Source organism: Gossypium hirsutum, chromosome A03 (assembly GCF_007990345.1).
Source record: "Gossypium hirsutum isolate 1008001.06 chromosome A03, Gossypium_hirsutum_v2.1, whole genome shotgun sequence".
In the NCBI taxonomy this organism is placed as follows: Eukaryota; Viridiplantae; Streptophyta; class Magnoliopsida; order Malvales; family Malvaceae; genus Gossypium; species Gossypium hirsutum.
Genome location: NC_053426.1, coordinates 87,360,752 through 87,376,986, shown reverse-complemented (window position 1 = coordinate 87,376,986; position 16,235 = coordinate 87,360,752). Strand labels below are relative to the sequence as shown.

The window sequence follows — 16,235 nt, the reverse complement described above, 5'->3', positions numbered from 1 at the left end:
TTCCCAGACATGTCTTACACTGGCGCACAAATCACCCAATGCCTTGGCACGAACACCCAGTTCGTATCCTAATGTTTCAACGAGATATTTCTATTATCTCAATTAATGCTAGACATTTTCAATTCATAACTTGAGAACTCATACAATATCAATTCAATGGCAATATGAATACAAGTATTAACAGTGTAGTTGTATCATTTACATACTACTTACCTCAATTTACAAAAAGTAATTAGCTATTCGATTTAGTCGGTTTGCTTGACCTTCCCCCGATCTAGGTTCGGATTTGGTAAATCTTGATCTATAATAGCAATATACACTCATTTAGTCACTAAATACAATTAAGAAATTATAAATTCACATCTTTGGTAAAATGACCATTTTGCCCCTAGACTTTGACAAAATGACCATTTTGCCACTATGCTCGAAAGATTAACCCCTTCAAATTAGCTGATCTTACAAAAAAAATCGGGCAAATTGGTTGGGAAGGGGTTTTTGGCGGAGAAAAGAATCGCTGAGAGATAGATTCTTTGTATCTTAGGCCTAACTGAACTATTTTTACTCTTATAGCAACTTCAAATTCTCACTATTTCACATGCTTACTAAATATTTTACAACTTATGCAAAATAGTCACTTTAGATGTTTTCCATGAAAATTCCTTCACCAAAGTTGTTCATGACACAACTAGGACTCATATTCTTCCATAAAAACTCAATAAACATCACAAATACATCCATGGAAAACCCTAAACTCTTGACCATTTTGTAAGATATCACCTTCATTTGAAAGCTCATGCTTCAAAGGTCTCAAAAATGCAAAAATCATCAACAAAGGGTGTGGGGATCACTTACTTGTGAGGGCTTTAAGTTGCTGAAATTTTTCAGCCTTCAAAACTGCATTTTTGCTGATATTTTCGGTGGAGAAAAGAGATGGAGAAGAAAGAAATGATAGCTAGGCTTTTAGGCATTATTTTATCACCAAATCATGACATCATCCACCTAATACTTTGACTATTTGTTTAAAATCATTCACATGGCCGGCCAACACTAACAAAAAGGGTGAAATTTCCCTTTAAAATCCCTCAATTTAAGTTCTTTAGCTATTTAACTCATTTAGGTACTAAAATGTAACTTTTGTCTTTTATGCGATTTAGTCCTTTTTCGAAATTGGGCTAGAAAACATTAAAATTAGCTCACCAAATTTTTCATGCACCAATAAAATCATACTATGACCTCATAAAAATAGTAAAATAATTTTTTTCTAACTTCGGATTTGTGGTCCCAAGACCACTATTTCGACTAGGCCCTAAATCGGGCTGTTACATATTTGATCCTTAGTTACTCCTTCTAGTTTTATGTTAGACAAACCATGTGGAACTCTTTCAGATGAGTAGGGTTCTCTTTTTTCAAACCGCGAAAAGTAGGTAATAAATGTACTAATCCTGACTTTAACTCGAACGGTGTTTCACTTGCCGGATAAGTTATGCATAGCGGTTTTTGTTCATTTGGTGAAGCTATAAGTTGGTGTATAGTTTGATCTGCCATGTCGTCTGAATCTTTGGATGAGTAAATATCTTCGATATAAGATCCGTATTCAAAGTCGGGTTGTGATTGTTTACCACACTGAATAGCTTCTCTTCGAAGTGTTAGAGTCAACTTTTTTATTTTCGGATCAAATGCTAGAGTCCCTAATTTTGATGACCTGGTCAGAAAGAAAACAAACAAAAATTTAAAATTTTTACCAATCCCCGGCAACAGCGCCAAAATTTGATGGGCGTTGAAACCACCAGATATAAATTCCTACGACAAAATAAATAGTAAATAGTAGTATAGAGCAGTAGGTTCGAATCCAGAGGGACTAGCTATCTAATTTCACCTTTTTCAGTGACCAGAATCGTTGTCGCAGTCACAATCGTGCCCATGACCTTGCGTAGCAATCCTAAAAGAAATGGAGGGTTTTAAATTGATTAAGATAATAAAATAAAGAAATACGAAATTTAATAAAATAAAAATAAAAATAAATTCGAAAACGCAAACATAAACATAAATTTTAAAAAATAAAATAAATGGATAAATAAAATATTTTTAAGCTTAGCCTTAGCCTTAGCCTTAGTGTACTCTAATCATGAATCGATCCTTGAAATAGATTTCCCCTTCCAAGCAATAAGCTGGTTATAACAACCAAAAACGTCCCGATCGCCAATTTTTTTCTTATGTAGTCAATCCCGGTACGACTTGCAAACTGACTCTTGCCAAATTTCTAACTGCGATACACGTGTTCGCAATTTAAGATTTCAACAGCCTTGCAATCTGAAAAGCCCAACTCGAATCAATGGCCTTAACAGCATGGGTCGTTTAAGTCCGATCTCTATCTCCCTTGATGAAATCCAACTGGCTTTTTCCACCTAGACATGCCAATTTCTTTGCGGGAATTCGAGCACAGCACGACCGATCCCACTTCCCAACTGTATGCCAAACAACTCCAACTCAACGTACACTTTGAATCGAAGCTAAATCAACTTTAAGAGACGCATTTGTACTATCTCATATACCAGAGAGATAGAAAATACAGTGTTAAGAGATTTTTTTTTGAGTGGGTTCGTATCTCACGGTGTTTTGTTAGAACAATTTTTGGGCTAGAGCTAAATAGGGGTTTAGTTAATCATGGAAAGAATCATACTTGAAAATAAATGGTTTAAATGGAATTGTGGAAAGTGGAAAAGGAAAGGGCCTTGGAAGGTAATTAAACCAAAAAAGTTAAAAGTAAAGACAAAAAAATGAAACAAAATAGAATTCGCATGAGTGTAAATGACGCAGGAAGGGGTGAAAAAAATTATTAAATGCCAAAGTAAAGTGTGTGTTTAATTAGCTCTAGCCACTAGGTATTTATACACACTTTTAGTGTTAAAATTTAGCTAGATTTTTCTTAAATATTATCACTAAATAATGCTAAATATTATTACTAAATAATTCTAAATATTATCACTAAATAAATCAAAATTTAAAAATTAAATTTAAACTAATTACAGAGTTGTAACAATATAAAAAATCCTTCAATCTTTATCCAGCCACTTTTTAAAAAAAATCTTTAATCCTTCAATCTTTATCCAGTAATCTTTGTATCTTCAATATTTCAATCAAGCCCTCCTCTTTGCTTTTTGTTCCAATTTAGCCCATTTTTATAAGAGTTTGAATTCAGCACACCAACTTCATTTTTGATAAGAAAAATATAAATTTAATAGTATTTTATCCGATAGTTAGCCAAAAATAAATATATTAAAAATATGAATTTATCTTGCCATCACATCTCATGTAATTTCTTTTACTAGATGTTTATTTTGTCTCTCTAATGTTGGGAACACTAATTCATCAAAATGATAGTTGCAAACCATGTTATAAATGGATTTCCTTATCATTGGTTTAAGATACTTAATTATAGAAAGGATTCATAACTAACATATATTATTAACTGTTTTTTAAGACTCATCTTTGTGCATGGTGATAGAGCAATTGAAATATATAGTATACATTTAAAAATTTAAAAATAAAAAATATTTGACTTCTAACTAAAAGTCAATTATTTAACATAATTTATTGGCCTGATGCATATAAATGTGCTATGTAAAACAATATAACCCATGTTGAAACAAGAAACCTTGTTCTTATAAGGAATAGTCTAGCAATTAATTGCATGTAGTGAATAAATGATTTTGCTAGATCAAAGTTTTCCTCGATTATCACTTTGATACTTTTTGGTTAAATATGATAAATTGTGAATCATGTTAATCCATTGACCCATGTTGTTAGTCACTAAGACATGGCTTACTAGAAAAGCACCATCTGACAAAAAAATTTTACTTATTTTTTTTATTTTTAAAAAATTTAATTCTTTTTGGATATTTACATTTTTATTTTTAAAATTTAATGTATTTTTAAAACAATTACTCATTATAATTAAAAAATTTATAATTTTTTGAAAAAAAATCTAAACCTTCTTTAAAAAGTTGATAATTTTCGAAAAAAATCAATTTTTTTTTAAAATTTTACATTTTTTCCTTTTTTTTCAGATCTGTGTATTTTTTTAGAAAAAACATCTTATTATAATTTTTATAAATTTTTATAATATTTGAAAAAATTAATTTTTAAAATTTTTGAGAAATTTGGAATCTTTTACATTGTTTTGAATTTTCTTTTCTTTTTTTTATTTACTGAACAAATATTAATTCCATGTGATGCTTTCCTAGTGCGCCAAGTCATCACTAACTATAGGCATGAGTTAAAGGACAAACGTCATTAGATTTACAACTTCAAGTATTAAACTGGACCAAAAAAAAAAAGTGCCAAAGTAATAATCGAAGACTTTTTTAGGTGCTAAATAAGCAGATAGCCCTACTATTTTCATTGAACGTACATGATAATCAATTTTATCTATTTTTATTTAAGTTAAAATATTATATTATATTAATTTTAAAAATTATATATGTGATATAACTACTTAATATATATTAAAAAATTATCATAACATTAACCAAAATTATAAAAGAAAGATAAAAATGTTAAAAAATGAAGATTGCCTCGAAACCTTAAATTACGTAAGGAAAAGCTGATATTGAGAAATATTGGCACTATTGGAAATGTAATGTCATTGATTCAAGGAAATCTTTACGAATCAATCGTTGGAATTTTATGCCAAAATGTAAGATTACCCCCTCCCTCCCCTCCTAGAATGTAAGATGACTTAAACCAAATGCCCTATTAATTGTATAGGTCTTCAACTTATGGTTATTTTCTGGCACCAGGGGCGTAGCCAGGGCCCCCTAAAATGAAAAATTTCATTTTTAGGTCCTTGAAATTTTTTAAAAATTTTAAATTAATAAAGGTAAAATTCCACTTTGGCACCTCCTAAAATTATAAAAAATTAAAATTTCATCCGGCCCCCCTAAAAAAATTTTCTGGCTTCGCCCCTGTCTGGCACAATGCTTTGTTTTGGGTTATTGAATAAAACTTCAATTATCTAGAAAAAATAATTTAATATCATTTTTAGATTATTAAAATTAAATCAATTGGGTGAGTAGGGTGAATCTGGATTAAGTTAATTTAATTTCTAAAATTTTCAAATTATTTTAGTTTGGATTAACTTTGAATTTAGGTCATTTTGGGTTTAAATTGCTTCAAATTTGGATTGTTATGGGTTCAAGTCATTCAGATATTTCAAATTCAGAGTATTTTAAGATTTTTGTAACATCATACATGAATCATTTCGAATTTGAGTCATTCAATCTGTTTCATGTTTGGGTTAGTTTTGAGTTTGGGACAATTTAAGTTTGGGTTATGAGTTTACATTGTTGGCTTTTATAGCCAAATTAGGTTGACTCGAGTTTAAATTCAAAATCAAATTAAATTTTTTGCTTCGAGTCAAAACTTTAAGATCTAATTAAAACCATAAATTTAGACATATTTATAAAAAACAAACGTGTACATGGGTTAGGTACTTTCATCTAGGCTTAATATACAAACTGGCCTTTAAATTTAACAACTTTTCTCAAATTGACACTTTAATTTTTTTTATTTATTTATCATATTGATACTTAAGATTGACAATCATTATACAAGTTGGTACCTATAACTAAGACCATTTATTTTTGAAACTTTTGGTAGCGTAACCGAATAAGGGGTTATAAAAATCCAACAAAAAAATTTTAAAATAAAATAAAAATAGTTGAAATGTGAGTAAATTATATATATATATATATCAAAAGTTCTCTTAACAGCGCTAGAAGTGTTACATGTGTTAGGTAGGTTTGAAGCCCGGTTGTAAAATATTTCCAAGTCCAAGCTCATTCAACCCCAAAAGCCCAACCGAGCCCATTGATTGGTCTAAGTAAGTCGCCCAGTCCAGACCAATCGTTGACGATCAATTTTTGTTTTTTTTATTTTTAATTTTGATATATTTTTTAATTTTCTAAAAACTACATTTTTATATTCCTAATTATATATTCATTTTTGAATGTTTATAATTTATTTATATTAGATTTGTTAAAAATTTGTTTTAAATATTATTTAAATTTCTTAAATTTGTTAATAATTAAAGAGTAATCCATGTGTTCTCCTTATTCATCCATTTGTTGCTTTCTTATTTAAAAACTAACGACATTATTATAGGTATCAATGTTAAATACTAATATGATTTAATCTCAAATTGAAAAAAAAAAAAAAGAAAAAGAAGTTCAAGAGCAGTATGTTAAGCCTTTTTATCTATTGCCTGGACCTCAAAATCTTGGGTGTGGGTGGAATTTCAAGTAAAATATTAGGCCCCAAAAGCTGTACCATCCTATGAAAATTTCAAGGATAGGGCATAAAATTCTACATATGCTTACGTTTTGTTGAATATTTAAAGTAAATCACTTAATTCCATTGAGTTTGATGACTTTGAAATCTTAGACTAAATGGATATAAATACGTAAAAAGCTTGCTCAACTACAGACTCCAATGATCATCAAGAATCAATTCATTAATCCCAAAATCCCAGTTTGCTCCAATATATTGAACTTTTGGTACATCAACTTTAGCCCATCTTTACATCACCACTCCACTCCATTAATAAAATGAAAGCTACCTAACCTTAACCATCCTCCTCCTCATAAGTATGCTTTTAAACTGCACCGAAAGTAGTTAAACCATGCTGGTTCAATGATTAGATAATACACTTGCTTTATTTAACCAGCAAAAAATTTTGAAGGAAATATTATTTTTTTGTACAAAGGCTGCCTTCATTAATTAACACGTGAACAAAAGTGCTGCTTATATATAAACTATCTATATAATTTGATATCATTGATGATATAAACTTCCTCAAAGTTGACACCAAAATTGTTCTATGACAGCTTTGACTGTCATGCTACTCAAACTATGAATCTCATATCCATAGTGTACTACAATTTAATTGGATATATATAATTGTTGGCATCATCTTTAATTGATGATTTTTTTTTGTGTGTGTGTACAAAATCGTGAAACCTCAATCATGTAATCAAACAAGAGCAACTTGGTCACAAGTGGATTGAGAAAGACTGAATGATTGCCAACACATTACCCTTTAAGCTTAATGGAAAATTATAGTTTTAGCTGTAAGACCCCAACAGGGTTGTGTTTATTTCACTAACTGCAATAGACTATTTTATTGAAAAACTGTTGTTGGGCTGTTCGGTGTTTTTTTATGCTTAAAAGCAAAACCAAATTGTGAAAAAGCAATCTTTGCTTCTTATTCTGAATATAATTGACTTCACTCTTATTTTATACTTTTTTAAAAGACTTTAGAGCAAAGAACGTGTATATACAACAAAGTAAAGCACAGCTCTTAAAACAGTATAAACAACAATACAAAACACTCACTTTATATACTTACAGATGGATGCATGTAGTATACATGTAACTCAACTTTGCCCTCCTAAATAAAAAGTAGACCCAAACCAGGTGATAATATGATGCAAAAGACCAGAAGGAAAATAGGGTTATTTACCCTTTCTTTCCATTGATTATGACAAAAAAAAAAGGGCTTCCTAGTTCTAATTGTCTGAATAAACTAATGTTATGCATCTGGCAGAGGAATCTTTGTTGGATCACTCCAGCTCTTCAGGCCATACCCTTTTTCTCACAACATGCAAAATGACAGCTCGGCTTTCACCTCACTAAGCTTTCACACACACATACACTCACCATCTTCCTTTTGCTCAAAAAGGTGATGAAGAGCTGAAACCCCACAAAAATGTTGGGATTACTTGGGACACTGAGAACCAAGTTCATTAAACAGACCACAGCAGGAGCTTCCCTGTCCTTTTAAGGGCATTCCTGTTGAAGATTGTTGGAAATGTGGAATTGTATTGGCATCTGTATCGTTGACTGGCACCGAAGTTGGTATTTCTGTTTTCTAGTCCTAAATGTGCAGTGGTTAAGCTACTCCAATTGAGTATTCTACAATAATCAAGCATAAAATCAAATAATGAAGTACCATTACAGTTAAAAGGTACAAGTAACAAGAAAACCATAACTCTATGATATGCATACAAAGAGCAGCAGATTTAAGATTTACCGATTAGCCTTCCAAGTGTATGTATTATGCTGTATGCAACTATATAACGGTGTCTCCGATATTCCTTACTCGGAGATCCACACTCCGTAAATCACGAAGATGTTGTAAAATTTCTTGAAGAAGATAGATTCCTTTATCTCCTTTCCTCAAGGAGCTAATACAATGCTTTAGGAACTCCCTATCTGCCTCAAGTGCTTGTAGTCTCTGATAAACATGATCCACTTCTTCCTCAATAGCCAGCTTTTTGCTCTCTAGTTCGGAGTTGGCGGGTGAATTCTGTTGCAAGACAACAGAATCAAATCCATTTCCACGTCCATTCAGTATCCCATCCTCGATTTCTGCATCAGCAGCATCAAAAAGTGGGAGAAGTCTCTTTGCATTTGCAGCCATCAGCTTTTTCTCCTGATGATGTTTCCCATTTGCTCCCTCGAAATGACCATTGGTAACCCCATTTGTTTCATAGGTGAAATCAGAACTTCCATAGAAGCCATTGCCATTCTCTTCATACAATAATTCAATTGATTTTACATCCTCAAAATGTAACTCCTCATCATTCAATGAAACCATTTTCTCTTCCAATATTTTGAGCTGCTCTAGAATCGATAGCCTCTCTTCCTCAAAGCTAGCCAACGACTCCTCCAAATAGAGAACTGCATCAGCAGGGGTATTCTGTCTGCTGTCCTCTTGATGGTTCCCAAAGTTGTCTTCTTCCTTTGGTTCCTGATTCAAATCAACTGATGGACTGTCACTGTCCTCAGCATTGCTGCAAGTACCGGAAGTAGCACTCCTAGTGCCATCATCTTTCCTTCTTCTCAGCATTATCATTTTCTCTCTGGTCTCATAGTCCTGCACCCTCCTGCGATATATCTCAAGCTCTTTCTCGAGCTCCACCTTCTCTTTCTCCCTCTTGACCATAAGCTCATTAAGAAGCTGCAAAGCTTCCTGGTCATACTCAGATTGTTCTTCCATCATCCTCTGATACTGCAAGGCTTCCATCTGCATTGCCGCCTTTTCTTCTTGAAGCCTATTTATCATTGCCATCGTCTGGTGTGCTGCTACAGCAGAAGCACTCCTCTCTTCCTCGAGTTCGGTATACAAATCATTTAAAGCCTTCCTTTCAGCTTTTAATGCTGATTTCAACTTCTCAACAGTCAGTAGTCCATCACCACACTCAATGTCACTAAAAACACTTCCATCCAATGAATCTTCCGTTCCCGGTTCTCTTTTTTCGAGCAATAGCAACTTCTTGTGCAACTGGTGGATACCATCCAGAGAGGTTGGTGTATCAAGAACTTTATCATCCTCAATCTCATTAGACTCTGAATGTACTGATAAATGGATTTTTATTGCTTGGTCACATGTCTCAACTGTCATAGTTTTAAACTGTATTGTTTCTTCCTCAGTATTCTTGGAGCCTAAAGTAAAGCAACCCAAGATAAACACATCAAACAAAAGATTAAAAAAGTAAAAAAAAAAAATGACAATTCTAAAATCGAAATTAAGGCTTACCATTATCAGCATCTACATGCAATTGAGCAGTGGTGGAGAGATTTTCATGTGTGAATTCATCAAACAAATGTTGCAGTTGAATATCTTCAATTGGTTCATGATCAGGGATATCTGTCCCTATTGAGACGTCTGCTTCAATTTCATCATTTTGCTCATCAGAAACTGCCAAAAAGAAATTGAATATTTTGTTCATCTTCAAATAGTTCAACAATGGAAATTTGGTTAAAATTCAAATTAAATAGGATCAAACAAGTACCTTGATTAACATCTACACCCATTTCCCCTTCTCCTGTTGCTGCATTTCCTTGAACTTCATCAGCTTCATTCAAAGGAACTTGCTCATCTTCCTCTCTTGCATGCGTTGAAAAGCTCTCCTTCATCTCCTTAGACTCAATTGATTCAACCACTGCAACACTGGTTTCATCCCCACTCTCATGGGGTGAAATCAATGCCACTTTCTCTCCTGAACTGCAACTATTCTCCACTACCAGTTCCAATGGTGTTCCACAATGCATATCAAAGTCCAAAATAACATCTCCATTACCAGCAATACCTTCATCTTCCTCTCTAAAATTGTATATTCTTTGGCTTTCCACGCCAACAGAAGCCATCAATTCAATTGGAATCAAATGGCAACCATCCCCTTCGATGTAGAACTCCAGATGCTTAGGTTGAATTTCAGGAGACTCCTCTTTGCTACAAGCGACTTGAGTCAGCTCAGGGCCATCCATTAACACATTTAAGTTTCCTTCTTTTTCTTCTTCCATTGATACCAGATCTTTCTCTAAGATCAGATCATCTTCATTGGTAGCCATTTGATTGCAATCAAAACTAGAAATAAAACATGAAAACTCCTCTTTTCCCAGTTCTCCTCCAACACCCTCACCCTCACCCCCATCCTCATCCTCATCACCATGAGCTAAGATCTCAACTCTATTGTTTTCTTCAACCCTTTGTTTATCTTCCTGAAAATCAGCCAAAACATCTGATTTGGCTCCATCTGAAGCATTGCCTTCATCTTCAACATTATCAAATCCTCCATCTTCAGTAATTAAATTACCTTTGTGGGGATAATCCAAAACCTCCCAAGAAGGCTTAATCAAGAGATAAGGAAAGTTCAAGTTTTTCTCCAACATGACACCGCAACAAGAACACTTGGAATTCACTTCACTATTTTCCATCACTTTATCGCCACCATCTTGAATCAAACCGACCTGCTTCATCCATGGGAAAAAAGCTAACTTCTTTGACAAGTCACAACAATCCGACCGTGATGAGGACAAGCAATCCTCACACATATCTCGAGACTCGGCTAGTTTCCGATGGGATGAACAATAACCCAGTCTAGAAATCTCGTTGGCATGACCATCGCAAACAAGATCCCTATAAGAATTGTTGTACTTGGATGGGTCAAAGATATGATCAAGCCTAGTACACCAAAGGCAAGGCCTTTGAAGACCGAAGTAATCAGCAAATTTGATGATCAGATAAGAAAAGAGAGAATTGAGAAGGAGAAGAAGGATGAGAACCCATTCCAGCAATGCATATGCAAGAACAAGAGTGACCCTGTTTGTATTATTATGCAACATGGTTGCAAATTTATTTGCAGCCATTAATGGAGCTCTTTGGTTTGTTCTATGTACAGAGAGACTTGGCGAGTCGTGAAAAGGAACAAAAGCAAAACGAAACAAAGAAACAAAGAAAGGGTAGTATTTGTTAGATAAGAACGAGAGGAAGAGGAAGAGAGATTTAAGGGTTTTGAATAAGAAAGAGTAGTATTAGAAGGAAGCAATGAAAGGGCCTTAAAAGGAAATAATAAATGGGCAAACATTTCTCACAATATCCATAAAAATACCTATGATGTTAAAAAAGACTGTAGGCTGAGTATGAGTATGAGAGTTTCCAAGGTATTCAGATCTGAAAACAGATCAACAAGAGAAAGAAGCAAAACAAAATGGTGAATCGGATGACCAGAGTATCAATGTTTGGTCCAGATTCCAATCTTCGACCCCTCAAAAAAAAAAAGGTATGTTTGTATGATGTAATTTTCTTTTATTATGTTATTTTGTTTCTAAAAAATTAAAATAAAGTGTAAATTCATTGTGAATAATGTAATCAAAATTGGAAAAAGAAATTAAAATGGAATGGCCCACCAAAGCTTTTTAGCAATGAATTAGTGGACAAGAGTGGGGTCCATTTAGAAGCCATGTTTGTTACCAGATGCTCTTTCATTCCTTTTTTTACTTATTTTGTTTTGATTTTATTTCATATATTTATCCCTCAGCTCTCAACCAGGTTATTCTTTTTCTTGCCTTTAGTATAAGAAGATAAATAAATAAATAAACTATTTTCACTCAATTTTTTAGGTAAAATTAGGTAAAAATATCGTTTTTAATTGAAAATGAGAGATATGTTTTCTTTTAATTTAAAGAAATTAATTGATTTTTTACAAATAATGAAAGCGCATTCAAAATATCTCGCATTTTTAAATTTAAGGAAATATGTCAATTTTGTACATGTGGTAAAAGCGCGTCCTACTAGACTTATATTTGCTATGGGATGCACTTTCCCCTCCCTCCATGCCACATCAACAACCACTACATTAAAAAAAGTTTTGTTAATTTGAAAAATTAAATTTAACTGTTAGATAAAAAAAATGGTTGGATTGAAATTTGAAAAAATCGAAAAAAGTTTAATAATTTTCTAAAAACTCGAGAATTCCAAGATAAAACCTGTAGTTCGTCTCGTCTTTTCCATGAAAAAATTTTCAGGTCATAAGAATATTGATCTGTCGTAATTCGATGTTGCAGATTAATCTAATATCCGCACTTTAGGAGCTTAAAGACAAGCATTTTAATTAAGTTTAATTATGTTTTCTTAAATTTCCGTTAAGTTAATAAAATGTGGCAAATGAGTCTTTTATTGACCTTAGGGGTCAAATGAGGCCTAAGGGTGAGCTAATGAACTTTATAAGTGTGTAAGAGACCATTAAAAGGTATGCCAAATCAATACTGGTCACTACGTCACAACATGGAAGGTCCGATGTCGCAACATAAGGAACAAAATGGAGAAATCATGAAAGTACCTTCGATGTCGCGTCACAGCTTAAGGGTGTCACGACATACCCCTGAAGATACCACAAGGGGAGTATACTGACTCATTTGTCGTGACACAGGTCCTGGTGTGTCGCGACATCAACTCTGGACGAAATTAAGACACAAACCAAGGGGCGTTTTGGTCTGTAAAATCAAACTTAGAGCTCGAGAACGTCAGCTAACTTAGGGTTAAGGAAGACGACCACCTGAGATCTATAAATAGGCTCCTTTCTCACATGGAAAAGACACCATTCACTTAGCCTAGAATTAGTCTTTTAATTTCAGTTTAGTTTTCTCTTTCTTAAGTTAGATTTATTTTCATTCGTTCTTGTTCTATTTTGAGATATCTGTATTATGAAGACAATCAAACCTTGTGGATTCGCAATTAATCTTAATACAATCGGACTCTTTCATAAACTCTATATTGTCGATTTATTTAGCATGTTTTCTCTTTATATCGATTCTATATTGTCTATGGAGACCATGAGAAACCAATCCCTCTATGGGGGATTAGCTAGTGGAAGTATGATCTGTTAATTGTTTTGTAGGGGTACTCAAAGGATCAACTGTTTAGGAAAGGAAGAACGTAAAACAAACCCTATGCCTGACAACCTTGGAAAGTCATCAAGGTGGGAAATAACCTAAAATTGGTATGACCTATCCATGAACACCTTCACCCCAAACTGGTATAGATTGTGAGGTCTGAAGATAAGTAGTTCTTACCAAGTTGTTATTTGAGTAGAAGATCGAAAGATCTTGCTGAGATAACAACTAGTTGATTGACGAGGAACCCGAAGCAACAATTGATAGGGATTACCGAAGCGAGCTAATCACTCATAATCAGATTTGTTATTTCTATTCTTCAATATCTCAAATTTTAGTTCTTTATATTATTTTATTTTTATAAAACCCCTAGAAACTCCTTTTATTTTACCTTCGTACTATAACTAAACTAAAGTACTAATTAGATCTTTTACTGTTTATGTTAAAATTGATTTAGTACTTACCTCTCTTGGGTATGATCCTCGAAGTACTCACCTACTCTGTTGTGACTATATTACAACTGGACTCGTGTACTTGCGGATATCGTCTCATTAATACATCTTTTATTGCAGTATTCACACTCTAGCGTTTAGTATGTCCAAAGGCGATCAAATACCTAGAAATGTTGGGAAAAATTTTTTTTAGAAAAAACATTTCTTTAGTAGTGTTTTTCTCATTTGTGAGTCATGTTCAATCTTTTTCAACATTTTGAAAAATGTTTCATATCCGATGGTAGAGTTTTCCTATAAAATGAATATTGATATAGAGATGCTTACACAATTAAGTTTGGAGCAGAAGATTTGCATGTTGAGGAGAAGATTGTTGATGTTAAAAAATCTAAAGTTAGAAAATCGACCCAACAAAGTAAATTAGTTCAAGTAACTAATTTTGGTGTCATTGTTTGAATTTGTTTAATGAGTATTTTTTTATACAATGCTTTCATTTTATTTTATTTATTAAACATGTGAAACATGTTTTCTTTTTGCGAAGATGAGTAAACAAAATATAATCGTTATTTATTACGACCATCAAATTTGTGACACCAAAATTGAGGTGGTTTTTATATTAACCAAATCTATAGGATTTTGGCTTTCAACGGGAACTTCAAACTAAACGATCTTTTGTTAAGAATTAGAAGGAATATTTCGGCTTCAAGTTGAAGGAAAATTTCAAGCTTGAAATATAGATATCTACCATCAATGAACCTTGTAAGAAATGATACATTTGAGCTCAAAGGCGACACAAATGTCAAGTTAATGCTTGATGCGCTATGTTCAACTAGAAATGCTATACTAGAGTTATATGCCTACTTGGCCGATGTAAAGGAAGGTGGTCTGAATTTGACAATAGTTTTAGTTAATTTGTTTCAAGAACAGTAAGTAGATAGTTCAACCATATAGTTGTGCGGAGGTTTCACGGTGTTGATGCAAAGCTCGTATTAAGAAATGTTGAAATCACTAACGGGAAGGCATTTCTCGTTTCAGCATTTGATTGCAACTTTGACGTACATTCTGGGTTAGTTGGTAACCCAAACGCAAAGATCCCAAGATGACATTCTGTGAGTACATTTTATTTCAACTTTGGAATGCCAGTGTCCTATACTGGAAAGACTTATGCGAGTTTGCCATTAAGTTACATAGGTGGACAATCCGTAAGTAATATTGGTTTTAATGTGGGGTTGCCGAGAATGAATTGTATTCTCCCTACCACCCGCACCGCGATAAAGGGATATCAAATCTAAGTACATGACTCAACAACTTGGGTTGATAAAGAAAAAGAAGTTGAGAATGAAGAGGAAGTTGAAACCGATGATGGTCCAATCTGGGAGTCAGGGCCATATGGTTCAGTAATTGTATTATTTTTTAAACCAGAGATTGTTCCTACTAAACCAAAAGGGAATGATTTGATAGTGAAGGTACGAATAATGTTAGAGGAACCTAACCAAGATTTTACAGCGTATGAACCTCCACCCTACATGCTTAATGTCGACATTAATGCTCAAGATGGGTAAGAATTTCCATAATTTCCTTATAGAAGACTAGCCCATACGAGTTCTACAAATTTAGGCAATTTACAAGTTGGATTAAAATTTTCCTACAAAGATGTTGCTACAGTTAAACGGTATAACATAAAGCATGTGGTTAATTTTCATGTTACAAAATTACGAGCGAAAAAATGAGGTAAAGTACAAATGTTGGATCTAGAGCCTTAAGTATAGTATTTTCATCAATATACATTTGTACTTTTTTCGAACGGATTGGTTAATAAAACATATTCATTGATTACATTAATATACTTTGTATAATTTTTCGTACATGGTTTTTGCACACAAAGCAAAATGGAAGCAAATATTGTTCACTAGTTGTCTAATGTTTAACTAATACTAAGCGATATTATATGGTCGAATCGTAATACAAAAAGACAGCTTGTTTTAGTAGACAAACCTAAATATATCCTTAGTCTAATTGAAAATGAGCAAACCGATTGAAAGACTAATATGTCGTTTCTATCAAGTTCAATCGGGGAGATGCCTTATCCTAGGCATCAGAGCGGATGACTCCCAAAAGATAGAGACATAGATGTGACTAACTGGATTGATAGTATATCAGATAAGCCCAAGCAAAATAAATCCTAAATCTATTTATGGATTTATTCATTTGTGACGTTCATAGTATGCCATACCTAAATCTTGAGTGGATGACAGACTATGTATGCATGACTCGTACACTTTGATATAAGTAAAAGCTTGAGTTCAAATACAGAAGGAACCGAAAGCTGGTGTGTTAGGTGTACGACTTTTGTAGTATGTAGTGTGATTCATAATGGTGGAATTCATAGTCCAAAACATGGATAAATGATATAGTCTCATTGCCATTACATGGTTGATGAAAAGTAAACGTGGCCATGAGTCGTCCGTCTTTGTGACAAATGACTTGATTATTATTTGATAGTTATTAACTTTTCATGAAGGAAGATGTAATGGTTACCATGAGATAAAC

At 33.2% G+C, this 16,235-nt stretch overlaps 1 protein-coding gene across 1 annotated transcript; it reads right to left on the bottom strand.

Annotated features, from left to right (window-relative positions):
* Positions 1–7,368: 7,368 nt before the first annotated feature.
* LOC107886433 (myosin-binding protein 2) lies at positions 7,369–11,650 on the bottom strand. The gene is made up of 4 exons (XM_016810389.2): positions 9,855–11,650; positions 9,599–9,760; positions 8,090–9,504; positions 7,369–7,971 (listed from the first exon to the last, which is right to left on the bottom strand). The coding sequence occupies exons 1-3, from the start codon at positions 11,209–11,211 to the stop codon at positions 8,129–8,131; spliced, it is 2,895 nt and encodes a 964-aa protein (XP_016665878.1). The 5' UTR covers positions 11,212–11,650; the 3' UTR covers positions 7,369–7,971; positions 8,090–8,128.
* Positions 11,651–16,235: the final 4,585 nt, after the last annotated feature.

Coding starts and splice junctions, on each gene's coding strand:
- LOC107886433 (XM_016810389.2), bottom strand. CDS start 11,211: ATGGCTGCAAATAAATTTGCAACCATGTTGCATAATAATACAAACAGG. Junction 9,761..9,854: donor GGGTGTAGATGTTAATCAAG/GTACTTGTTTGA, acceptor TCTTTTTGGCAG/TTTCTGATGAGCAAAATGAT. Junction 9,505..9,598: donor GCATGTAGATGCTGATAATG/GTAAGCCTTAAT, acceptor GCTTTACTTTAG/GCTCCAAGAATACTGAGGAA.